The 26,150-nt window shown below is 48.0% G+C and overlaps 1 protein-coding gene and 1 long non-coding RNA gene across 2 annotated transcripts in view; one reads left to right on the top strand and one right to left on the bottom strand.

The window, feature by feature from the left end:
* Positions 1 to 224: 224 nt before the first annotated feature.
* Positions 225 to 5,395, top strand: LOC125938541 (uncharacterized). The gene is made up of 3 exons (XR_007462731.1): positions 225 to 491; positions 1,110 to 3,982; positions 5,037 to 5,395. It is a non-coding gene; the product is annotated as an uncharacterized LOC125938541 (long non-coding RNA).
* PANX1 (pannexin 1) overlaps positions 5,161 to 26,150 on the bottom strand; it is a 45,802-nt gene continuing 24,812 nt past the window's right edge. Inside the window, exons 2-5 of the mRNA XM_049653774.1 lie at positions 22,907 to 23,046; positions 8,178 to 8,401; positions 6,443 to 7,101; positions 5,161 to 5,894 (exon numbers count right to left, since the gene is read on the bottom strand). Of these exons, the coding sequence (XP_049509731.1) occupies positions 5,815 to 5,894; positions 6,443 to 7,101; positions 8,178 to 8,401; positions 22,907 to 23,046 (1,103 nt within the window). The 3' untranslated portion in view covers positions 5,161 to 5,814. The remainder of the gene's footprint in view (positions 5,895 to 6,442; positions 7,102 to 8,177; positions 8,402 to 22,906; positions 23,047 to 26,150) is intronic.

The following is a 26,150-nucleotide window of genomic DNA, read 5'->3' as shown; positions in this document are numbered from 1 at the left end:
CAGACATGACAAAGACCCTGTTGTCACCTTAACATGTTAGTGCACAGACTGGATAGTTCTTCTCCCTCTGCTCCCGCCCCCACCCATTCATATGTTGAAACCCTAGCCCCCCAATGCTACTGTATTTGGAGATAAGGTCCTGAGGAGATAATTATGAGCTCATAAGGGTGGGGTCCTAACACCATAGGACTAGTAGCCTTAGAAAAGAGACATATGTCCCCACCCTCACCCCAGCTCCACCCCAATCACCACATACACCAAGGAAAGGCACGTGTGGACGTGGCAAGAAGGCAGCTGTGTGCGAGCCAGGAAGAGTTCTCACCAGACACTGAATTGGCTGGAACCTCCACCTTGGATGTCTAGCCTCCAGAAAGAGGGTCCCTTCTCATAAGATAGTAATTCTGTTGTGTAAGCCACCAGCCTCTGGGGTTTTGTTATGGCAGCCTGAGCTACTACGGGTCCGGAAGTGGGGTTGCTGGCTGGATCAGATGGTAATTCTATGCTTAATTTTTTGAGGACCTGACATACTGTTTTCCATAGTGGCTGCACCATTTGGTGTTCCCACTGACACAGAGCTGACTTTTGAACAGAAGGGAAGAGGGGGTGGGGACAGGGAAGAGCGCCTGAGGAAGAAGAGGGTCCTTTAAGGAGCAGGACTTGAGGCTGCATCTGAGACGGGAGGGACGGTGGTAGAGATGAGCCTGAAGAAGCAGAAGTGTGTTCTTTATCCCCAAATCCGTGAAGACTCTCAAGGGATTTAAAATGGTGGGGGTGAGGTGGGGAGGGCTGGCATGACCGGATTTGTATTCTCAACAGTCTTGAGAGGAATGTAGAAAATGCTTAGGGAAAGACTGTAAGAGAAATTCAGGAAAGAGGGGGGTCAGAGGCTCGAAGATAGCTCTGGGAATGGAGGGAGGCCTCAGACAGATGTCGAGGTTGTATAGCAAGCTCAGAGACAGAGGGGCTGGGATTTAGGAGAACCTCCCAAGATGGCCCTATGATTCTCCCCAGTGATTACGCCTGTACAATCTCCTCCCCCTTAGTGGGCAGGACCTGGGACTCGATTCTAGGCAACAGAGTGCATGTGATTTCTGCTGTGGAAATTGCAGGATCCGTGGGCCCTTAATCGAGGACTTTCTTCTTCGGTTGCTGCCAGCCGGCTTGTGGAGAGTACCTAGTGAATCTCATGTGTCCAGCAGAGAGGAATATGGGCCTCCCCACGCATTTCAGGGCCCGTCTTCCTTGAAGAGAAGGCAAGAAGCAGGAAGACACATTTTTCACTGCTGAGAGTAGTTTTATTTAGGTGGGCATAACAGTGCAGAACCAAAACAGTGCTTCACCCTTCCCTACACAGCAGCCTTGATTTTCCACCTTTCATCCCTCCCTAAAGGGAGGCCGGCTGGATCAGAAGGCAGAACTTGGACAGGCGGCTTACGTGGAAATACAAAAATGTAACAGTGATAGCCACCAAACTGGAGAGTTTCCAGGTTCTTGTGCTTTTTTTAAGGACCGTTTTCTAACCATGATACGCTGTCATCCTTTGATCCTTGTGGAACAGAAAGTGATCGTTCTTACCAAATGATACAGCAAAAAGAGCATGCGTGTCTCTCTTTAAAAGTTCTGGAGATGTTTGGTCGTTGAAAAGAATGTGAATTACACCTAGAGCACCGCTTTACACAACCCCATTAGGCTGTAATTATGGTGCTTTTAAAAAACTCCAACTTGTAAACAGGAATTGATGGCTTCATCCTTTGTAGGGAACACTGGTGACACTGTCGAATTCTACAAGGACTTTCCTCCTCTGGTGGGCAGGGGAGAGCACTCAAAGCATTAGAAACTCTTGTCACTTTCAAGAACTTGAAGAACAATCACGGATCAAACACATGCTTTCAGTGACAGAGTATTTTTACAGCTAAAGAGAGAACGCTGAAACAATACATTTCATTTCCAGCAGGCTGAACAAAGCAATCACGAATTAACATCTATTATGTTCCACAAATGACACAATATCATCTTTGCCAATCTTTTTTAAAGGTTTCACATCACTTGTGAATAACAGGACCAAACAGCCAACGATCGCCCAGAAGGAGCCCCTTCATCTCCACGCCCTCAGAAGAACCCCTAATTACTGGCAATTGCGCATTTCAATCAATGTTCCTTTTCAAGAGGTCGGTCTGGGAAATAACAGAGATCAGGGGCTTTAAAACTTCAATTTCAAAAAAAAAATTTTTTTCATCACTGCAAGGCAACACTGAACTTGTACTGAACTTGGAAAGTGGTCACAACGTCACAGTAAAAAGCCAAGGACTGTCATTACTTACATGTAGAGCCCTAGTCATTTACAGAAATATTCCTCTCTCCACCGTGAGGCTGAGTCTCCCCTCTCGTCTCCTGCCGAGGACGGTTTGCCTTTTAAATCAACACAGTTGCCAACAAACTAGGACTTCTCCTAACAGTGTGTTCATGTGTTCACCAAATATTTACACAATGTCCATTACACTCCAGCCAGTTGCTGTGGTAGGAGCCTGTGATACAGCACTAGATAACAACTCCCATCATTGTAGATATTCTATCAACTGGGACTGACAATAAGCAAAATAAACCAACGCGAACACAGTTTAAAACGCATGCGGCAATCCACCCCCAGGAGCAGAACTCCCTGTCACAGGACGGAGGCCGGCAGCACCCCCAGCCCACCTCCGCTCAATGTTGGATAGGAGAGGATGCTCAGTGAACAGGTAGCTTCTACGAGCGAAACACAGACGTGCAGCAAGCCCTGCCGCACAGCTGGAAGTTCTAGCATTTTCACAGCACATCTACAAAGGAGGACAAAGCATTTGACAAGGGCTGTGCTCACCCTCACCCACACTCTAGAGAAGCTGGACAGGGGTCGTTCCGGGCCACTGCCAGCCACACGCACTCTCTTAGTTGACTTTTTCAGCCTGACTCTACAAAATGAAATCCATTCCTCAAAAGGTAGAGCATGCTGAAGAGTGCGCAGACACGATTTCACTAAGTAAACACGCAGCAGCTTTCCACGTGGGCAAAGGGGCCTCCGTTCTGTGCCGTGCGCCTTGGTCTCCAGCCACAAGAGCACAGCTTCGTGGACGACGATGGCCCCTGAAGGTGTATTTAGTGTTGTGTGCATCCCAGAGGAAAGGGTTCGTAGCTTTAAAAGTATTGGCAAGGGGTCTGTAACTTCCTGGAGGCTTAAGAATGTCTACATTCCCGTCTTAAGATGGGAAGTCTCTGCCTTCTGTGTGGTAAAAGCAAACACGTGGCTGGATACTGCTTTCAGAATGATCCGTTCGAGGCCCAGCTGGTGCTTTACTAGGAAGACGTGAGCCGGAAACAAAGTCAGTGACCCTGGGGTACTCATTTAGGATCGGTCTGTCCCCTTTTAAATGACTCTTACCCTCAGAAAATGGGACCCTCAAAAGTAGTCCTGTAAGCCAGCAACTCACAGGAGATGAACGAGTTAACTTTCTTGATAACACTTTTTCCCAAGCCAGAATGTATGACCGGGCATCCACATCAGCCCCTTAGCTCCACGACTGTCGTTCACGGGCAACTCCATGTCCGCCACAGGCTTGCCCTCCCCCGCAAGGTAAGGTGCAAAAGGCCAGTGGAGCTCCTACTACTCAAAATTGCTATCTTATCATTTTGTCCAAGCTTCAGACTGGAGTACTTGTGGCTAAAGAAGCTCTGGGAAAAACTGCAACCAGATTCTTAAAACCACCGGCTACAGAGGCTACGGCAGAGAGGAAAACAATATGGCATCCACCCAGAACACAGAGCGTTTGCTGGAAGTTTTCTGGAAGGGCCTTTATTGTGGCTGCTCTTTTTTTGTACCTGCCTCTGCCTTTGTGGCCTCTGACTAGACTGTGAACTCCTCAAAGCTGTGCCTTATTCATCACAGCCACACCATCAGTGACTAGCAGGACTAGCCTGGGACATCGCAGACCCCACTGGAGCTCAGCAGGTAGGAACGGCAAAAAGGAACAGAGGTCAAGGACTCCAACCATAATCCTGATGAAAGGATTACGTGTGCCAGGGCTTACGGAGCTGCTGTTTTCCTAAGATAATGGATCCACTTTTACTTCTTCAAAATACAAATAAGGGGCAGCCTATAGAGAAGATGAAGCTTTTGTGGGGGCGGGGGAAGTATATGATAGAAAAATACCTCTCAGAAATCTTTTCCGAGTATAAAAAGAAACCAGTGAGGAGAACTGTGAACAGTGAACACACACACACAGTGATATAAAAATGAGGGAAAATGGGATATTTAGGTGACTACCATTTCTAAATCACACTGTAACTCAATGGTAATAAATATCATGTAATAAGAATAATTTAAAGCACTGATTGCATCCTTAATACTTATTATTAGCTTTCCATCTCAGAAACCATCACAGAGGCACAGGTAAAATCCACTTCTGTGAATACTCTGGAGAGAGACTAGAATATTCTCAGAATATTCTCAGCTTATGTAACTTTTGTTTTTCAAAAAACAGTAATTATATTAAACAACTATCGCTAAGAGTAAAACGTAAACTTTAGGTTCCTGAGGATTACTTACTTTAGAAATGTGTTAACTTCCTAAGAACAAACACAGGGAGATCCATAGATACAGTTTTAAAGAATTTTGTATAAAATGTAAACATAGGACCCACTTACATGGTTAGAAAGGGAAAAGTTTTTTTTTACATATTCTGAATCGGACTTAAATGTTTATGAAATAATGCTTGGGTGTTATATACCCGTTTTTAACATGTAGTCTATAATTCTCCATCAAAACCAGAACGTCCTTCCCAAATGGCCTCAAATTTGATACCATACACTTCTAAATTAAAATGAATTTTTAAAAGATATGCTCCAGTGTAAATAAAACAAACCGCTAAGTTGTTCTGGCTCCAAGCACGCCATATGGCAGATGTCATTTATATGTTCTGATCGTAATAAGCAAAATGCCCCTCGTTTTAAGCATTCTGTGTTCCGCTCGTTTAAGTAACATCCTGTTTCGATTCTTTTGACAGCAGAGGGTTACCTGCAGAAAACCCCTTGGAAAACTGAGTTGCTGTGCATGTGCAGATTTCCCCACGGCGCCCTTTTAGCGGCATTCTTTTCCTGTACAGAAGTCACAAGGAAGTATCCTTTGCACGCATCTCGTTCACCAAGTCTCCCGTCAGAGCAGTGCATGGGCCCGCAGCCCTTCCCAGCAGAGTGCGACAAACCATGGTCAGCGATTTCAGTTAGCCAGGGTGACAAGCAGCAGTGTGAAGAGACACCAGCACCGTCCCCAGGTTAGGACACCACCGGGAGCAGGACTGCCTGTGGGTCGGTGGATGTTTCTCTTGTCCAACAGTTATTAACACAGAGGAGACTCAGATTAAAATTGTATCCTGACATGTTTATTATTTTTTCCTAAAACAAATTAAAAATAAGGCCTCCCAAAGTCATTGCTGGTAGCTCTGAGTCTCACTGCACTATCTCCACAGAAAGGTGTCCCTCTGAGGCACTCAAAGGGCTATGACTCTTTGATGAGCCTTTCCACTTTCCATTCGATGAGGACTTACACATCAACACTTGCTGTGGTTCACTTATCTCCATGGTGCCTCTCGTTGGAAGTCCATGAACCTTACTTCCACACCATTCTGTTGACCGTAATTTTCATCAGGGACTCGATAAGACACGCTCAGTGTCTCTACCAAGAAGCACTGGCTGCAAACCAGCTGGAAACCCGACCGAGTGCTTCAGCCGTTACAAATCCCACCTCACAGAAGTCACAGATCTCAAGTTGAAAGGAAAAAACCTTCAGCAAGAAGAATCCAGAAGTCTCTGCCGAGCATCCTTCCCTCCATTGCTTACTTTAGTTTCACTGGGTGCATTCAAATCTGTCAAAATGGAAAACAAATATTGATGGCAGAAGTCACACAGCAGGAAGCCACAGCAGGAATTACTTTCCCTTCTAGAAATCTCAGCGTTCTTTGCCTTACCGGCTTTTGCTTCTGAGCCAAATTTCAGAGCACAGTGAAGCTAGGTCAGCGCCACAACTAAATCAGTGAACTTTCAGTCTCTTTGAAAGGAGGTGGAGAACAACAGGCAAGAGGCTCAGAGGTGCAGGGACAGAAGCAGCAGAACGGGACAAGCATGAGCGAGCATGACAGCAAGCAGGAATGCCTGAGCAAGAGGCAGCACAGGAGACAGCGTGAGGAGGAAAAGGAGGAGAGAACGGTCTGGAGGAGGCACACCTTCCTGTGGAGATCTGAGGCAGCACCAGTTCTCTCCCTCCATCACCCAGTAGGGGAGGGGTCTCACCTAAGACCACACAGGAGAATGGTTTAGGGACGCCGGCCGGGGTAAAGACGGGACGGTTCGCGGAGGCCGGCCACCTGGGTGTTCCGTGGGCTTCCTCAGCCTCTACCCTGAGAGCTAACCCTACCTTTGAGCTCTGCTGTCGGGTCCTCCTCCTCCTGTGCCATCATCTCCACAGTCTCGGGTCCTCTGCCGTCGACAACGTCCATCTTGATCAGGCCAAGGTTCGTGAGGAGAAGCATTGGGTCGACACCCTGGCTGCTGCTTTTGATGTTCTCCAGCACCTTCAGACACTTGTAGGACTTGAGCTCACTTATGTTCTCCTCCAGGAAAAGATTGTAGAGACTCAGGTCGTTGTACCCTTCAGACTTGAAACGCAGGACTTCGAAAGTGGGCAGGATTTCGTACACTTTGAGAATGTCCGTCTTCTGTCGGGACGGAACACAGAGCGTGTAGACAACCACGGGAGCCAACAGGATGTACACCATGAGGTTGATAAAGCTGAGCAGCTGGAAGATGCCGACGGCGACGAGCTTGCACTGAAACCGATCGGGGATGGTGGTGTCATTTCTCAGGATCCCCGACTTGATGCTGCAGACAAACTCATCTGAGAGGGAGGAGAGGCTGAAGTAATAGCCCAGGTAGATGCACGCTAACAGTATTATGCTGAGGGTCAGCAACCGGCAGCTGACGTACTTGACGATCAAATTGTTACAGTGTTTCTTCGTCTTCAAGTACTGCTCCACAATTGGGTACTTGAAGTGGCTTTCAGAGATCTCCCACAAACTAAGGGGGGGGGGGAATAAAAACTTCAACCCTTACGAAGATCAAATGTTAAAGACGTACACACAGAGCAATATCACACTAAAAATCTCAAACACCTTTCCTCCCTCCCTACTTTACCTATAACTTCGCTGGGGTATCAGGGAATAAAATCCTGTTTAAAAAAAAAAAAAAGAAAAGAAACAATAAAATGCTCTCCCCCTTAACGTTTTAAAGGTCTGGTTCATTAAATGAGTTATAATTGTAAATCCTTAAAGTGCCTGGCACTCAGTAAATGCTAAATGTTGACTGATTCTACTACTTTAAAAAAAAAACAAACAAACAAAAAAAAACACTACAGTTTTCTCAAGTGTGCAGAATAAAGAAGACTTTCCAGCCCAACCAGAACATGCACGCCTCCTACAGGGGAGGGGCAGGAGGCAGCCAGCTCCTAGGGCAAGGGGGGGTCAGGCTCCAGACGGACAGACCAGGGTCAGGTCCCAGCTCTCCCACTGGTAGCTATGGGAGAATGTTTTTATCTGGGGAAAAGGGGGGGGCAGTAAATAAATGCAGTTAGTTGTAATGACATTCTGAGGGTTAAATGAGCTAATGTACTAGGAGAGCTCAATGTGGTATCAGGAATATTAGCTATAAATACGATCACCATTGTTGATGACAAGAACCAGAGAAGACTGTGCAACAGGCAATGCACTGCCTACTCATTGCCCATTTTTCTCACCCCGGTTCTCCAAGCTCAGCAGCCCCATAATCCTCTGTGCTTCTCCACTGAGGAGCAGGTCAAAGCAAGCAAGTATGTAGCGCCTTAACCTGTTACCCTACCTACATCTGCCTTCCAGACCACGAGACGGCGGCATTGCCCGCAAAACGGGAAAGCCCCCTGATGTGAGGACAGGTGCGGAGGCAGGCAGGTGGGGGTGAGATTCGGGGGAAGTGGGCCTTCCAGGCTCCCACAGGCTGTCTGTAGGTGGATGACCGCCCCCCATCTAGTACAGTGCGAACCCTAAGCCCAGACGGGCAGGAGAAGGGCTGAGACCTCACACCCCAAAGCCTGACGAGAAACAAGCCGGAGCCTGACTTACCTTTGTCCTGTGTTCTCATTAACACCCAGAACTGGGCCAGCACCGTCTCTCATGTCCTGATCACACACGCTCTTTGCGGCTTTAATGGAGCGGTTGTATACTTTGTCAAGTTCTTCCATGATAAACTTCAAATCTGAGCAAAGATGAGGAGCTGCTGCAAAACGCCAGAACAGGGAGGGCAGGTACAGGAGGATGGCAACCAGGAGCAGGATGTAGGGGAAAAACTGGAAAACAAGAGAGCAAATCATGGGTTCAACAGGTGCCCCACTTAAGTAAACAAAGTGTACCAGTGCTGCTCTCACTTTTCTCACTTTGAGACAATGTGCACGCGCATGTCAATTTTGGAAATAGGGCTCATTACCTCGTAACCATTTTTGGCTGAATTCACCTGCCCAGCTACTTAACAGCGGTAACTACCTTTTTTCCCCCCTCCAAAAGACTTCAATTTGAAATAACTGGCAACTACACGGTGACGCGTGGTGCCTCCGCCCTAATCACGGAAAGGAACAAAAAAATAAAATTACTCCCACGTCCTTTAGAGTAATCCCTCAGTAAAATCCCAATTAGGGAACAGATAAATGTCACAGTGGTCTCTGGCGGTTTTTGGGTTGTTTTTCATTGCCATGGTGTTAGGAGGTCACTAATCTCAGAGCTCTTTTCTTTCTCCTCTCTCTAGAATTTGGGAGAATGACCCAGGAATGCAGACTTTATCCAATACGAATTAGAAAAATTGTGGCTTCAGTGATCCAATAGTCACCCCTATTAAACAGCTGGAATAAGCCGTTAAAATTCACAGAATGCAGGATAGGCCTTCCATGCCGGACACTCCTGAGGACCGCCCAACACCCTCATTTTCCAGTGGAGTAATCTTAAGTCCAGACAAGCCAACCATGACGGGAAACAGACATGCGGAGAGCATCTGGATGTGGATGTACGCGCAAAACAAACACAGAGGGGTTCAGGAGTCAGAGAAAGCAAAAAGCACCCGGTCACCAGGTCCATCCAGCCTTAGGAAAGGCTTAGCCCTGAGAGAAGATAAAGGAACACCATGTACCGCAGTTAGCACGGACCTGAGATTTAGTCCAGCTTAAGCGTTCTTGGCTACTGAGGTCACTGAGCCTCTCACTCTCGGAATGAAATGGTTGTGTGATACAGGTATTATGAAGACTAAATTAGGTAGTTTATGAAAAGTGTTTAGCGTGGTGCCTGGCATGTAAAATGCACGACAGCACACCAGCTAAAACCAACAGAAGGGCCACCTGGTGGGCACGTGATCTTTAGTCCTCGCATGGACCCTGATAAGGCCTTTATCGATGGCTTTACTCTCAAAGGGGAAGAGGAAGCCCAGAACAGTTCCTAGCCACAGAGGACAAAGTGAACCCACGGCCATGCCTTTCCCACTGGAATACGCTGCAAATTATTTTATTTCTCTGGAAAATTTCTCCCGATCTTTGGCTTGGTCTCCAATTGCCTCAGAGTTGTGACAGTGATGGCCTTGAGGTGACACAGAAGTCCCACCCCACAGATCTCTAGGGGCAGGCAGCTGGCCCAACACCGTGACTCTCACTGTAAAATCAGATGTACGGAGCGTTCTCAAGTAACACTCATCTGGTTTTCCCGCTGTTACCACTTTACATTTCCGTGGTACACTTGTCAACACTAAGAAACCATCATTGACCAAATTTCAGACTTTCACTTGGATTTCTCCAGTGTTCCCATTATTGTCTTCTTTCTGTTCAGAGATCCAGTTTGGGGTCTATCCGTGACATTGAGGCATCGTGCCTCCCTCGTCTCCTTGATTCTGTGACAATTTCTCAGGTCTTTCCTGGTTTTTCATGTTTTCCATGCTTTTCATTTAAAACTAACACATAAAGTAGCACCTAAAAGTTCACAGAAGAAATGGGTGATATGGATATAGTTATCAGAATATTAAACAAATTTGTGTGTGCTTATTAACACATTAAGTAGGACCTAACCCGTGCTGTACCGCCAACTCTGAAGTGGTGAAGAGATCTGTGACAGAATCACAGAGTCCACAAATACCATGATGGATCGTTGCTTCCATGGTACATGTTTTCTGAGGTTAAGTTTTACTCAAGAGATGCATAAAAAATAAAGCTGTGACGTGTCTTCCTACCCTCGTTCCCGGGTTCCCTGCCACCACCTTGGAGCCCACGCTCGGAATTCCCGCCCCACAGGAAAGACGGCGATGGCACAACGCCTCTGAAACTCTGCAAAGCCCCTTCACCAGTACAGGCACTTCAGTCCGTACTGGGCATGGGATGGGGTTTCTCAAAATGATTCACCCATGTGCAAAGGGCTGCTACAGAATGACAACCGTGACAGGCTGCGATTCCATGAATTTCGGCTACATAATTCGTAGCTGGCTGCGGTGAGAAGCTCTGTTCCTTCAATCCTTGCCTAGTCCAAAGGGGGGTAAAAATGGGATAAAAATGTAACCGTGTGATATAGAGTCAGTGCTGCTCCCAAGACCAAGAGAACCTGGCATTTTCTTTGGAAACTACAGAGGGAACACGATCTCTAATTTGGGGCTGCGGAGTAGTTTTATAAGTCACTTTTGTTTCTAGGCAATTTGAATTAATAGAATTTTACCACAAACTGTTCTTCTGAGTTAAAAAGTGCCTGTTTACAATCTGTGGCAATTTTCCCAACACGCCTAGGTGGTACAAGAATTAGTACCAATGAATAGATCAACATAGCTCATTGTAATTGGAAAAAATGAATGTTTAAGGGTATTTACATACAGGGTGTTTGCTTTCTCTTCCAATATCCCTGTACCTTGATCACCTCTGTAAGGAATGTAGTTGAATGGCCCACTCCTTGGTTTTCCCCACAGTGAAACCTCTTTTTCGTTTTCATCAAAAAGGAAAATGTGACTCTGTAACAAGGTGGTATTAAAATCGATTCAACAGAAACAGGAATCCAAAACAGCATTAAATTACAGTCTTTAAAATCCTTTTGTCCATGTAAGGAACATGGAAAAACTGCCAAGCTTTACGAGTGCATCTGCTGGGTGGGAATGGCTTTGTCCATAAGCTTTGTCTGCTCCCAGTGAGGTCCGAGACACCGAGCATCTCTCAAGGCCACGGGTCCGTTAATGTGGTTCATGTTAACACCGAGCCCTTCCAGTGACAGTGAAGCTTCTCGAGACCACGCGGAACCAAAAGGAAGCACAATGCCCAGTCTGTGTGCCTTAAAAGTTTGCGTTGTTTCTGGAAGGGGTTGTAGTTAGAACAACAGAAGCTCCAGATGGAAGGAAGTGTGGAGAGGCTCTGGTACAGCCTCCTTCCACATTCGAGTCACCCTGACCTCCTCTAAGGCGAAGAAGCATCCAGTTAGGACTGACCATCTCCTCCCCTGACATGTATGTGATCGCTTCTTACGGGATTAAATGCAGATGGGTAATTTCTTTCAAAAGCATCTGGGCTGGGGGCACCCGGCTGGCTCAATCAGTGGAGCACGTGACTCTTGATCTCGGGTATGAGTTCGAGCCCCACATTGGGTGTAGAGATTACTTAAAGAAATAAAATCTTTAAAAACAAAAGGCAAACCACCTCCCGCTCCGGAAAACCAGATCTGGGCTGGAAGCTTGGCCCCTACAGACAAAATGCACAGTCTGCTCCAGGACCACATAGGCCAGATGGGAATACAAGCTAACGATTAAACAAAACATGAAAGTGAAGGCCACTAAATACACAGGTACTAAGTACCGAGCAACTTGAAATGTCCTTGGGGAGCTCAGGGAAGGCTTCATAAAAGAGGTGACATCTGAGCTACATCTTCAAGTACTGTGAGGCACTAACAACAACAACAAAAACCCCCAAAATAATTCCATAAGTATATTAAGACCCAGCTCAGATTTCACCTTCTCGTGGCCCTTCAGACACACTCCTTCCTCTGCATGGAATTCTGTCTCTTTTTCTGCCAAGTGAATTCCTACCCGTCGAGGGCACCAAAGCAAATGAGCGAGCCCACGGTGAGGACACAGTAAGAGCTGAGGCTGGAAGAAGGTACTAGGGTTGAATGGGGTCCCTCCCCGCCAAACTCATGTCCACTCGGAACTCAGAATGTGACCTTGTTTGGAAATAGAGACTTTGCGGATCTAATTAGTTAAAATGAGGCTGTGCTATATCAGAGTGGGACCTAATCCAGTGACCGATGTCCCTCTAAGAAGACCATTTTAAGACACAGAGACACACAGGGGAGACTGGAGTGATGCATCTACAAGCCAAGGAACGCCACAGATGGCTGGCCACCACCAGCCACTAGAAGAGAGGCACACGACTCTCCCTCTGAGCCCCCAAGAAGGACCCCACGGTGCTGACACCTTCATTTCCAACTCCTGGTCTCCAGAAATATGAGAGAAGGAAGTTCCGCTGTTCCAAACTACTGAGTTTGTGGTAATTTGTTACAGTGGTCCTAGGAGACTCATATGCAGGGTAAGCAGGAACTAAATTACAAGGCCCTCACCTTCCCACATCATACACAATGGGAAGCCACTGGTGGGGGGCATGAGGAAAATTTATTTTGGAAAGATTCCTTCAGCCGTGGAGAAGGGAACACACCGGAGGGCAGAGAGACAAGGCAGTTGGTTGCTGCGACGGAGAGGCGGGAAGTGATACGCACTGAACTGAGGCAGCAGCCATGGGGCGAGGGGAAGACAGGTTTAAGACCTATCAAAAGCAAGAGGCGGACATTTCAGTGCCTACCTGGAAGTGAGGGATGCAAGAGGGAAGAACAGAGGCTAATTCTACATTTCTAGCTTATGCAAGGGTGTGGGGGATAGTACCATTAGTTGCAATAAAGAAGCAAGAAGGAACAGATTCCAAGCAGAGGGGAGTGAGGTGGGAGGCAGACCCAAGAAGATAAGAAATTATGAACATAAGCTACTCACACCCCAGAACTCTAATCCTAGTGGAGAGTAAGTAACTGAAAATAAAAGGAAAAACTCCAGCCAACCTTACAATTGAGGATTTTGTAGCATATAGATGGTTGAAGCCAAGAGTGACCGAGATCATCCAAGGAGAATGTGTAGAAGGAGACAAGAGAATAAGAGAGGGACATGGGATCCTAACATTAGGGTCGGGCAAAAAGAGAACCCTGGAAGACATGGGAAGGAATGGTCAGAAAGTAGGAAGCAGGTAAACCAAGAACAAATTGCACTGGGGAAGTGATGTAAAAAGAGACACAAAAGATGTCTGCTCTTGTTTGCATGTTTTTCAGATAATAGCCCACTTTTTTTTTCAGTTTACTCTTTTGAGAAAGAGAGAATGTGAGAGAGAGCGTGCAAGGGGAGGGGCAGAGAGAGAGGAAGAGAGACAATCCTGTGCTGTTAGCACAGAGCCCAGCGCAGGGCTAGATCCCATGAACCATGTGATCATGACTGAAGCTGAAATCAAGAGTCAGAGGCTTAACCGACTGAGTCACCCAGGCGCCCCAGAGAGAAACCCACGTTAAAAATAATCCCAAATGTAGGAAGTCACGAGTGAAGGTCTACCCAGAAGGCCAATGCAATGCATTCCATGAGCAGCTTACAGAGGACAGAGAAGGAGGTGGTACACCATTCTATTCTGCGCTCTTGGGAAGACACCCAAGGCAGTGGGCTTCATGGTTCATGACATTCTAGGAGGGGCCTAACACAGGAGAGACCTAGGGAAGACAGGATGGTGAGCAAAGCACTTAGGCGTGGAAGTAGAAAGGGACTCCTGACAACAGAATTAATACCAAGTCACAAGGAAGCAAGGAAAAACCTTCCTAAAGATCTGTATGAACACGGAATGAACTGTCCTGTGAGGCAGGGAGTTCCCTTTCAATGAATCATCTGGGAGGGCTTTAGAATTTTAGATTAGGGGTGGGGCAAAGGGCCAGATAGTAAATGTTTGTGAGCTATATGACCTCTGTTGCATACGTGAAACCAGACATAGGTAATGTGTAAAGGAATGGGCGTGGCTGTGTTCCAATAAAACTATTTGCAGAAACAGGTGATCGATGGGCTGGATTTGGCTGGAGCGTTTAGGCCATTTTGTCAATCCCTTGCTCCTGATCCTTGCTTCTCAAAGAATGGTCCACAGACCAGCAACGTCAGTATCACCTGAGAATTTGTTAGAAAGGAAAAATGCAGGCCCTGTCAGACCTACTGAACCTGAGTCAACATTTCAACAAGTTCTGCAGGTGATTTTCATGCACACAGAATTTGGGAAACACTGGTCTAGATGAGGGGTACCCACATGGGAGCCCAAGTTGGGCCAGCAGTATCTGAATCTCCTGGGAAGCTGATGAAAACCATATTCCTGGCCCTCAGGATCCTAAATTTTCACCCCCCCCCCACCCCTCCTAGATAATGCTAAGGCTTGGAAACCTCTGGTCTGGGATCCTCAGAGGATCCTTCTAAACTAAGTTTCTGTGAATCCACTTAAAGGAAATAAAGATTTGTCCATTCTATTAATTTTATTTTCGTGTTCTGTTGCTTTTTTTTTTTTTTCAGTCAAAACCCTGCTTTCCTGTTTCTGAAAAAATCTTGCCTAACGGTCTGCCTACATTATGAACTTGAACAAAGAGAAAAGAGCACTGAAAGAAAGAGAGAAAGAAAAAAAAAGAAAGCAAGAAAGCAGAAAGAAAGAAAAAGAAAAGGCCAGTTATCAAACAGTCCTGGAGGTCCTACAGCACCACCTGCTGGTCCCCCCTGAAAGCACACTCATTTCCACAAATCTATTTCCTCAGAGGTACTGGAGGCCACCGGAAAGAAATGGAGTAGGAGAGAGTAGGGGGAGGAAGAGGAAAGGAGACATGGAATAAACAGCTGGGGAGAAAGAAAGACAGCATTAATTATACCAGGACCACACACTACACTGATGTACACTTAAAGATTACACTGACTCATTTCTTTGGGGGAATTTGGGTCTCCTGGTTTGAAGTCTGGCATCAGAACTGAATTGAGAAGTGTTCACATAAACCCGGTGCCTCTAAGCCTCTCGCCCTGGACTCAGAATGCTCCTGGAGAATGAACTCCGGTTCTGAACAACACATAGAAACCGCCTCACTCTCCTCCTCCCTTCCACACATGTGATTTGAGCACCCATTATGGGCTATGCTGTCCCAGAGTGCACTGATGAGGGACACGGGCATGGTCTCTACGTGCATGGAACCTGCAGTCTTAGAAATAAAGGATCAGGGCACCTGGGTGGATCAGTCAAGTGACTGACTCTTGATTTTGGCTCGGGTCCTGATCGCACGGTTCATGGGTTTGAGTTCCACATCAGGCTCTGTGCTCACAGCGCGGAACCCACTTTGCATCCTCTGTCTCCCTCTCTCTACCCACCTCCCCCTGTTCTGTAATAAATAAATGTTAAAAATAATTTTAAATAAAAAGAAATAAAGAATCAATTAAGTAGACTTCAGGCAAGTAATTGCCGCGTCCCATGGTGACTGCAGGAAAAGCACAGACTGCTCTGGGAGTGCACAGTCTTGACCAGGGTGTGTGTGGTGCAGCCGATGTTTTGTTGGTTAACACCCCATTTTTAGGATCTGACTGCTTTTAGGCAGGGTGTGCGGTCTACTGTCCACACAGTGGTCTTATTCCTGGAGACTTCGCATTGACCCGCCTGGCCCTGAAAGCAAGAAGCCTCCATCTAGAGATCCAGAGGAAACTTCCAGGTGGAAGCTGAGAGCATAATCATACAATAGGAGGTGGCCAGATTAGAGGGGAGGAGGGATCAACGGAAGATGCGTGTGAAACAGCCAGGAAAGGTGAGAGCTACAGGAAGTCAGGGTCCCGGGGGCCCAGGGATGGTGGGGATGGGCCCAGAAGTGAGGCTGGGATGGTTCACAGGGCCCAGTGGCAGAGAGAAGCTTGGAAGCCAGAGTAGTTTGTCTTTTGAAAGAAATATAGACATTTTGTAGGGACTCTGGGGGGGGGGGGTTTGTTTGGGGAAATGACAGAGTCAGAAAGGCAGGACCTCAGAAGGTAGGAAGTGGGGGCAGGGAGTGGGGTCCCCTCTTTAGTTCCAGGTAATGAGTGAGGAGGCCACGGGATGAGGTGGACATATGGAGAGGGGGTCAGAGTCCTTGGAGATCAGGCAGTGGATGGGATACTGGATGCACCTTCGGGGAGGACAGAGTTCTCCTGGGACGAGAATGTCTATGAGCCACTACCACAGTCGTGAACGAATGGGGGTGACAGAAGATGACAGCAATGAGGGGGAGGTGGGGAATGACGTAGCCAGGTGTCAAGAATAGCTCAGGAGGGATTTTACATGAAGGAAGCGCAGCAGGGGTAAGGAATAAAGACATGGAGAGAAGACACACACCTTCGTGCCCACCTGGAACCAAAGACCTCCCTGGTGCCACCAGCGGGTGGGACCCCTGCTGGACAGCCCTTCTGCCAGAAACTCCCTTTCTGTGTCGAGCCAAAGCTCAGCCACTGGTAGCCACCCCCAGGTTAGAGTGCACACTCTGAAGCCATACAAATTAAACCTTCACCTTCTCACATATGAGAAACACCTGAAATCTGAAGGCGGTCCTGTGCTTTGCCACCACCTGGCCATGGGGCCTTGCACACGGCATCGACTGCTCTGGCCCTTCAGGAGATGGGGAGCCTGGCTCACAGGGTGCCTGCCGGCTTAGCAATCAGGGGTCGGCTAAATGTGGAGAAGCCAAGAGAAAGCCACCAGGAAAGATGTTCTAAACTTGAGAAAGAATCTGGCAACTCCACATCTGGGTATATACTCACAGGAGCTGCAAGCAGGGACTCGGACAGGTGTCTGTACCCCCATGTTCAGGGCAGCATTCATCGCAATTGCCACAAGGTGCAAGAAAGGTAAGCACCCATGGCTGGATGCGTGGACACACACAGCATGGGGGGCGCGCGCGCGCGCGCGCACACACACACACACACACACATGATGGAATATTATGCAGCCTTAAAAAGGCAGGGAGTTCTGATCATGCTACCATATGAGTGAACTTTGGAGACATGCTGAGTGAAACCATCCAGATGTAAAAGCACACAGACTGCGTGACCGTGGCTATCTGAGGTGCCTGGAAGAGGAGATAAGACTCAGAAAGTAGAATGGTGGTTGCCAGGAGCTGGCGGAAGGGAAAAGCAGGGAGTCGGTGTCGAAGGGGCACAGGGTTCCGGTTTGGGAAGCTGAGAAAGTTCAGATGGATCTTGGCAATGGTTTCACAACATGGCGAACGTACTCCGTGCTGGCCAACTGCACACCTAACAGGGGTTAGGAAGGTACATTTTCTGTGGTGTGTATTTGACCACAATTAAAAGAAAAAAGCTGAAGACGAATTCAATGTGAAAATAAAGCAGCTGCGATCACAGAATCTGGCTTGGCTAACAAAGCCACATGGACATTCAAATCTGACATGGCTTTTATTTCCCTTCCAATGAGGCCGGAGTCCCGATTTCTCTAACCACCTGCACCAGCTCCCTAGGGCTGCCCTAACCGCGTCCCACGGGCTGGATGGTTTAGACAACAACGTTGTCTCTCAGAGTCCGGGTAGCCGGACGTCTGAAATCAAAGTATTGGCAGGTCTTGCTCCCGCCAGAGCCTCCGGGGGACGACCCGTGCCCGTCTCTTGCAGAAAGTGGAATCAAGGTTCTTGGCTCACGGCACCATAGCTCTGCTCTAGGCCTCTGCGTCACACGCCATCTTGTCCCCGGTGTCTCGCATCTCTCCCCTTTGTGTGTGTCTGCGTCCAAATGTCCCCCAATCAGGAAGACATCAGCCATACTGGACGAGGGCCCCACCTTACTCTGGCACGGCCTCACCTCGACTGATTCCACCTGCAACAAGCCTATTTCCACCAAAGTGCCCATTCGAGGGGACAGGCATTAGGACATCAAGAGATCTTTTAGGGGATACAATTCAGGTCACACCCCCACCCAAATGAAGACTTCATCTCCATCCCCTGGCAGCACCTGACACGGTACTATGTTGACACAGGCCTTCCTCACAGGACCTCCTGGCTTTCCTTCGTGCGGCGCACAGCCTTCACGTTTTCCCCACCAGCCGCGGCTGGGACTCCTCGGCCAACTCCTCCTCCTCCCCCTCAGACAGTGCCCTGTCTGCACGCACGCCCTAGGAAACCCCAGCGTTGACCACCACCTCCCTCTGACACACTGCCGCGGGCGCCTCCACACCCCTCTTGCCTTGGACCCCGGGACACCACGGCCCACGGCCCACCTAACATCGTGCCGCTCACCGAGCAGCTCTGACTGCATGTGTGCAGAACCGTTTGGCTTTCCTCCAAAACCTTCTCCCTCCCCAGACTTCTTCAAAGGGGCGAATGGCCTCACCTTCTTCACCCACTGCCTAAATCCTTGGGCGTGCCGTGTCCATGACTCTGACCTTTCCCTTGTCCTCTGTGTCCCACTGGCACGTCTTCCAAGATGCCCAGGATCTTTGTACTTCCCACCACCCCCAATGCTATCCCCTGAGCCCGCGGGACAGCAAAACGCTCCCACGAGCCCAATGCGGCCACAGATGCATCTGCATCTCCACAGAGTGACTGCCAGACCTGCCTTGATGAGATAATGGACCGTGTGGCCCTTCACAGAAAAGCTCACTGATCCCTGGTCTAAACACGGATGTCACCTGAGACTGTCCTTCACTGTGGTCCTCCAGCCAACAACAAAACACCTATGTTGCTTTTAGATTGTTCTTTCCCTTTCTCATGCCAACAGCTCCCCTTCTTTTCTGTCTCCTGATCAAAAGCCTCAGTCTGCCTGCCAGGCGGCTCCCTCCCTGCCTCCTTTCCCTCCTGCACTCCATCTCTGACAATTGTCTCCTGGAAACACCATATTCCCCGATCAAGGAACTGCAGTGGCTCTCACTGTTTCCAGCACTTAGCCTACACACACCTGTTAAGTTTTCAAAGGTCCTCTATAACCTGGGCTTACCCTGTAGAGTCAATCGAGGCCCCGCTGCCCCCCAACAGGACAAGCCGGTGCCCTCCCCTCTGCCAGAAGGTGCCACAGGCCCTCCCCAGCCAGTGCACCATTGGTGCAGCCAGTCCACTTTCTTACTGCCGTTGGTATCTGAATGTGTGCCAAACTCTCTCATATTACACAATCTCCCAGAGGCTCCCAAACCTTCCCTCCAGCTACCACCCAGCTTACTGCTCTCTCCTCCTTTTCCCAGAGAGAGAGATTTTCTGGGGGAAAAAATCTGAAGGAATTATCTACCACCATCATCTTCACCTCCTCACCCTCACCATTCACCCACTGCCATCTGGCACCCACTTCTTCACTAAAATCACCTCTGCCGGGGGCACTAATGATTTCACCCACGCCAGTAAGCCTGTTTCACTCCTACTGCACTGTCCCCTCTGCAAGGGCACTGAACAGAGTTCACTGCTCTGTCCAAGAACACTCTCCCCCAGGCTTCCGTGATAACCACACTCTTCTTTTCCCATCTCGCTTCTGGAATACTCCTTCTCAGTGTCTTCCTTACATATCTGTCTTCCCCACCAAACAGGGAGCTTCCTGAGGAAGGGGCCGCGTCATGTGTGGCTCTCTGATGCCACACATACATTCTAGTATACGGTAGGCAGGACGTCAGTGAATGTCAGCTAAAATCAATTGTCATTTACTGTTTTCAGGTCAAGAATTTTCACTCTCTGGCTAAAAGGAGCAAATCAGGAGACTAGAGATGCTGGCGAGGATGTGGAGAAACGGGAACCCTCTTGCACTGTTGGTGGGAATGCAAACTGGTGCAGCCGCTCTGGAAAGCAGTGTGGAGGTTCCTCAGAAAATTAAAAATAGACCTACCCTATGACCCAGCAATAGCACTGCTAGGAATTTACCCAAGGGATACAGAAGTGCTGATGCAGAGGGGCACTTGTACCCCAATGTTTATAGCAACACTTTCAACAATAGCCAAATTATGGAAAGAGCCTAAATGTCCATCAACTGATGAATGGATAAAGAAGTTGTGGTTTATATATACAATGGAATACTACTTGGCAATGAGAAAGAACGAAATATGGCCTTTTGTAGCAAAGTGGGTGGAACTGGAGAGTGTTATGCTAAGTGAAATAAGTCATACAGAGAGAAGCAGATACCATATGTTTTCACTCTTATGTGGATCCTGAGAAACTTAACAGAAGTCCATGGGGAAGGGGAAGAAAAAAAAAAAAGGTTAGAGAGGGAGGGAGCCAAAGCATAAGAGACTCTTAAAACTGAGAACAAACTGAGGGTTGATGGGGGATGGGAGGGAGGGAAGGGGGGGTGATGGGTATTGAGGAGGGCACCTTTTGGGATGAGCACTGGGTGTGGTATGGAAACGAACTTGACAATAAATTTCATATTTAAAAAAAAGAATTTCCACTCTCTTGAAATTCTCCATATCATTAGTATTAATACTAATACTATAGTATTAGTGATTATTCAAATGGGGTATCTGCTCTTATGTGGATCCTGAGAAACTTAACAGAAGACCGTGGAGGAGGGGAAGGAAAGAAAAAAGTTAGGGAGGGAGCCAAACCATAAGAGACTCTTAAAAACTGAGAATAAACTGAGGGTTGATAGGGCGCGTGGGGGGAGGGTGGGTGATGGACATTGAGGAGGGCACCTGTTGGGATGAGCACTGGGTGTTGTATGGAAACCAATTTGACAATAAATTTCATAATAAAAAAATTATAAATAAATAAATAAATAAATAAATAAATAGGGTATCTGATCAATTTATCAACTGGATATCCTGTGGGTCTGTTTCTAGTTCTGATTTTTCTCTTGGTTTTCCTGTGTATCAGCTGCTGAAACTACACGTGAAAAACCAGACAAGAGTTTGAGGCTCTGGATGAAGTTACCTACTTCTGGCAAAGATTTATTTTTGCTGCTGGCTGGTGGGCAGACTCGAGATGCTGACAGTCCCCGTATCTCCTCATTCAGTCAGTACTGAAAGTGATTCAAACCAGGACGCTGGTCCCCATGAGGGCTGGTCTAATTTAGGATCACCCCTTACTCCCTAGCAATGGGCTCTCGAGCCTGGGGTGTGTTGACCAAGCTCCTTTCAACTTGGCTGTGTCAACTCTTAATTTTTGCCTCAAGCCCTGTGGATCTGGAAAAGTCTCTCAGCCAAACTTCCATTCAAACAAGCTAGCCTACTACCACCAGAAAGCTCCTTAGTGTCTCACTAACACTGGACCCCGGGGGCTTGGCTGCCCACACCACTCTACAGGGCTTCTCCTCCTACACGGCAGGGGCAGTGGATGGCCAGGGACCTGACTGTGGTCAGCAACTAGTCCTGAGTCCTCAGCTTGTCTCTCTAGGTGTCCTTCACCTTAGACTGCATCAAAACCCTTGTTTCTTCCCACTTTCAAAGTTTCACAGTCTCTAACATCCCTAACATACGCTGGACACGCCAGATGATACATTCTTCTTCTGCGGCTCTGTCAGTGCCCAGCCTGGCACACCCTCCCTTCCCCTAAGAGCATCACAACACAGAGACCCACGTTAAAACAGCATGGATTCTGACGTGCAGACAAGGCTGTTCAGCTTCTGGAACTGTGCCCATTCCTATCGAATATCTTTATTATTTGCTGGCCTGGCTAGTAAGACCTACAGTGTTGACGAGGACCCAGCTAGCGCTAAGGCTAAAAGTCAAAGAGAAAAGCCCAACCCCAAAGAAGAAAGCAGCCATTGTAGGCATCACTCTGCCTGGTGGCACACAATAAATTAACACGAGGGGATGAGGCCTGAGTCATAGCAAAGGACTTAAATTGTTCTTTTTTTAAAAAGGATGCGGAGTGTTCAGCAATAGGTCAAGGCCAGAGTCAAACTTTTCAGCCTTTGGCTTTTCAGAAACTAAAGCAGCACTCTTTCCTCAGTGGAGGAGAACACCAGAAGAAACACAAACATTCTTTTTGTTTTCATGATGGATGGCAGAACCAGTGGTTGAAAATGATGACGGGCTGATACACAGTCCTACTTTCACACGCATGGAGAAGACCTACTCGAGCCGTGTTGTGACACAAAGAACGTTCTGCACAAACCCGCTGACTCCGGCGCCGGTTCCTCACCTCCCATACCCCATGTTACCCCCCAACTCCATCACTCCCTGACCAGGGAGCTCCTGATGGGGCCTCTTCTCTTAGGACACTGGAGTCCCCTGTGTAGTATGTCTCCCCTTCCTTGCGGAATATGGACCTGTCAAACCGCCAAGGAATAGATCCCAGCAGCTCTGTCGCAGCCAACACCCCCAGAAGGAGTCATCACTAGGCTTCCCGATGCTCCAGCAACACACTGGCGAGAAGAAACCAAATTGGATGTTGGCCGCCACTTTCCCCAAGGGACCCTGGGAGCAGTGGAAAAGGCGCGGGCCAGGGCTAGGTTTGAGTCCTGGCTCTGCCCCTATCTAACATCGCTCACCCAGGCAATTCAAAAGGCACCGAGAGCCTACTCTGCATGAGACGCCACTGGGCAGTAAGGGTAGAAACATGACACAACATGCCCGCCATTATGGCGCGAAAATCCAAAAAGTGCCTCAGTTTCTGCATCTGCTAGTGAAGGTGCCGAACCAAGTAATCTCTGAGGTTTCTGAGTTCTTCTGACCAAATTTAAAGTGCCAGGCTTGTATGATCCGAGTCACAGGGCTGCTGGCTGGCCATGCGCATCTGTGTGACTGCGTGGCACAGCCTCTCCGGGCCTCGGTTCCCACGTCTACAAGGCTATCGGGTGAGAAAACATCCCCAGTTACCTTATGCAGCCACAGTGGAAGGTGTCCAGAATCGCCCTGCAAGGAGTCCTTCTGCTGAACGGCAGCCCAACAGTAAGAATCCACGAAGGCAGCCTGACGCCAGGAGAAGGAACTTGGGGAGAAACAGCTTATCTGGGTACCTGAGAAGCAAAAAGAGACAGCGATAAATAAATGTGTGAGCAGTATCTGGACCACCCCACCTCCCACCCCCCAGCCTCAGGTCTCTCAGTGGTAGCAGTCACAGAGCAATGCACCACAAGGTCAGAACCAAAACCAGATTCATATTAAAGCTGAGTATTTGAGAGATTTTTGGCCGACGCTGGTCATGATGGTAGCTTGGGCTCAGCTGGAGAAAGCTCTTGAAAGTGAAACCACCATAAAAAGAAAAAGTGGGCAGGAAAAGAACCAGGGCTAAAAGCATAGCAAGGCTGGCTGAATTTGGGTGAGGTTTGAGTGAAGGGGAGGGGTTACAGGGGAGCGGGGAGGGTCTATCAGAAAACTGGGCAAAAGGTGCCTGGGTGCCTCAGTTGGCTGAGCACCTGACTTCGGCTTAGGTCATGATCTCCCGGTTCTTGAGTTCGAGCCCTGTGTCAGGCTCACTGCTGACAGCACAGAGCCTGCTTTGGTTCTTCTGTCTCCCTCTCTCTCTGCCCCTCTCCTGCTCAGGCATGTGCTCTCACTCTCTCTCAAAAATAAATAAACATTAAAAAAAATAAGAAAAAGATGGGGTGCCCAGGTGGCTCAGCCGGTTAAGCTTCTGACTTCAGCTCAGGTCATGATCTCGTGGTTCGTGAGTTCAAGCCCCGCCTTGGGCTTTGTGCTGAGCACTCAGAGCCTGAAGCCTGCTTCAGATTCTGTGTCTCTCTCTATCTCTCTCTCTCTCTCTGCCCCTCCCTCCTCATGCTCTGTCTCTCAAAAATAAACATTAAAAACATTTTTTTTAAAAAGAAAGAAAACTGGACTAGAAAAGGAGTCCTTTAGAACAGAGAAGCCAGGACTTCTACCCTGATGAAGGGAAGGCTGAAGGAACTTTTGGTGATAGGTCACTGGATGGCAAATCAGCAGTTTTCCGTCTCCTCCAAGAAGAAAGAAGGCACAGGTAAAAGTACAGCCCAAGGAAGAGAGAGCAAACCCGCTAACGGAGGGATGGGTGTGGGGCGGGGTGGCAGGAAACCTGGGTCCTACTCCCGGGCCCCCATCTGGCACATGTGGGAGCGTGTATCTCAAGCCGAGAGCAGGCACACTGTCCTCCACACCTTGCACAGTGTGAGAGGTGCTAGGTGCTCGGGCTCTGATGCTGTTCTATTCAAACCCAACTCTGTCACTCACAGCTGGGTGACCTCAGGTCACTTCACCTTCCAAAGCCAAGGCTCTCCAAACGGACGATGACATTAATGTCTATATTCTCAGTAGGCTGCCTGGTTCCCAGGAGTTACTCAGGAAGTATTGCATTCTTCTGTATGAAGTAACTAGCAGGTTCTGTTGTTGCTTTAAAGAGTGGGGGCATGCCCACCCTGGAAAGAGGGGAAAGGAGTGGCAGGAAGATACTGGGGTGGACTTGCCTAGTCCCTGAAACATAAAAAGCCTCAAAGCGTCACCTCCCTCTGGGGAGGGGGTGGGCTTTACGCTTGTGGCAGGAGAAGGCAGTGACGGGGATGTTGTCCGGGGAGCAAAATCTTGTGGTGGAGGAGGTACAACGAGGTCAGAGCACCCCCACTTCATTGGGTATTTTTATACCCACAGACATCAAGAAAGGACTTTTCAGCGAGAGCCCTTGGAGGACATCACAGTGAAAAGTCACATACCATCAGAGAGTGTCCAACGATAGGGTATGTTCTTGCCAGCTAGGAATGGCTTAAGTATCAGTTGGGGGTAGGTCACACATTTCAAGGAGCTTTCAATTCTCATAGCCCACTGAACTTCAGTTCTTGCATTTTATAAAAACAGAGTGGTCAGAACAGTGCTGGGCCGTAGGGATAACGTCACACAGCTCTTGCATTAGCATGACTTTGCTAAACGCTGCCTAGGAAGTCCCCATCCACCAAGGCTTACTGATCTCGGGTTATAAATGGATGGTTTCTGATGCGTTGCTTGCTTGGTATCCTCTCTCCAGATACTTTCTCATGCAAAAGGACAGTGCTATCAGGATTTCATGAAAACCTGTCTGGTCCTTCCTTGTATTTCTTAGGTATGGTCCTGGCAGTGCACATAGCCAGCATGTAGTAACATTCTTTCTATAGGATAATGTGTTTCAGGTCCTGTCCTGGGACCTCAAAAACCTCCCCCAAGGCACCGGTGGAAACTGCCAGAGCATAAATAAGTAAACTTCATACCAAAGCTTTTGCAAAAGAGGAAGAAAGAAAATATAATTGAGTCTAGAGAGACGGAAATTGAGGACGTGCTGAGCTCAAAATGTTTTTCATCTGGAATGGAAGGTCAGAAAAAAAGACAACAGACAACCCATATTCACAGGATACAGGCGGTCCTTAAACCCTTGCCTCATTTAAACCTCATGACCAAATCGGAGAGAAAGAGAGAGGGAGGGAGAAAACGGTATCTTATCTTCATTTTACCTTAGATAAAACCAAAAGCTCAAAGTAATCTCTATCCAAGCTAGTAACTGGTAACACCAGAACTTTAATCTCTCAGTCTCTTAAAACACTCCTCTCTGGGCCAGTCACTCCAACGAGGCCATGCTAGAGGGGGTCCCAGGAGCCAGGGCTCTGTTGGAATGGAAGTGACTTGGGCCAAGTGGTTCTTCTGAGAGACCAGAGGGGCAGAGCTTTCTGGGAAAGGTCAAGACAAATCCAGGAAAAGAAACACATCGAGCCCCGAAGGGTATTCCCAGGCCAGAAATGAGAAATACAGGAAGTCAAGAGTCAGGGAACAGCAGGAGCCAAGCTGGGACAGAAGGGTGGGAGTAACGAGAAGGGTTTCTTTCCTGTGGTGGGGAACCCCGAAAGTCTACACCACAGGGAAGAAGAGCTTGTATAAACCTGACGATTGTCCAGTGAGTAAAAAAATTCCCATAACCTGGGTACCAGGGCAAAAAAGGCATAAAAAGAACTCAGTGTTCTAGTAAAGAGGCAAGTAGTACTCAATGCACCTAAATATTTTATTTTGAAACTTTTTTATCATCAGAGATTAATTAACGTAAACATACATAAAATTACAGAAAATAATATAACAGACACCCAGGAGTTTAAAACAATATTGACATTTTGTTGCATTTACCTCATCTTTT

Source organism: Panthera uncia, chromosome D1 (assembly GCF_023721935.1).
Source record: "Panthera uncia isolate 11264 chromosome D1, Puncia_PCG_1.0, whole genome shotgun sequence".
Lineage (NCBI taxonomy): Eukaryota > Metazoa > Chordata > Mammalia > Carnivora > Felidae > Panthera > Panthera uncia.
This window is presented reverse-complemented; position numbering and strand designations above follow the sequence as displayed.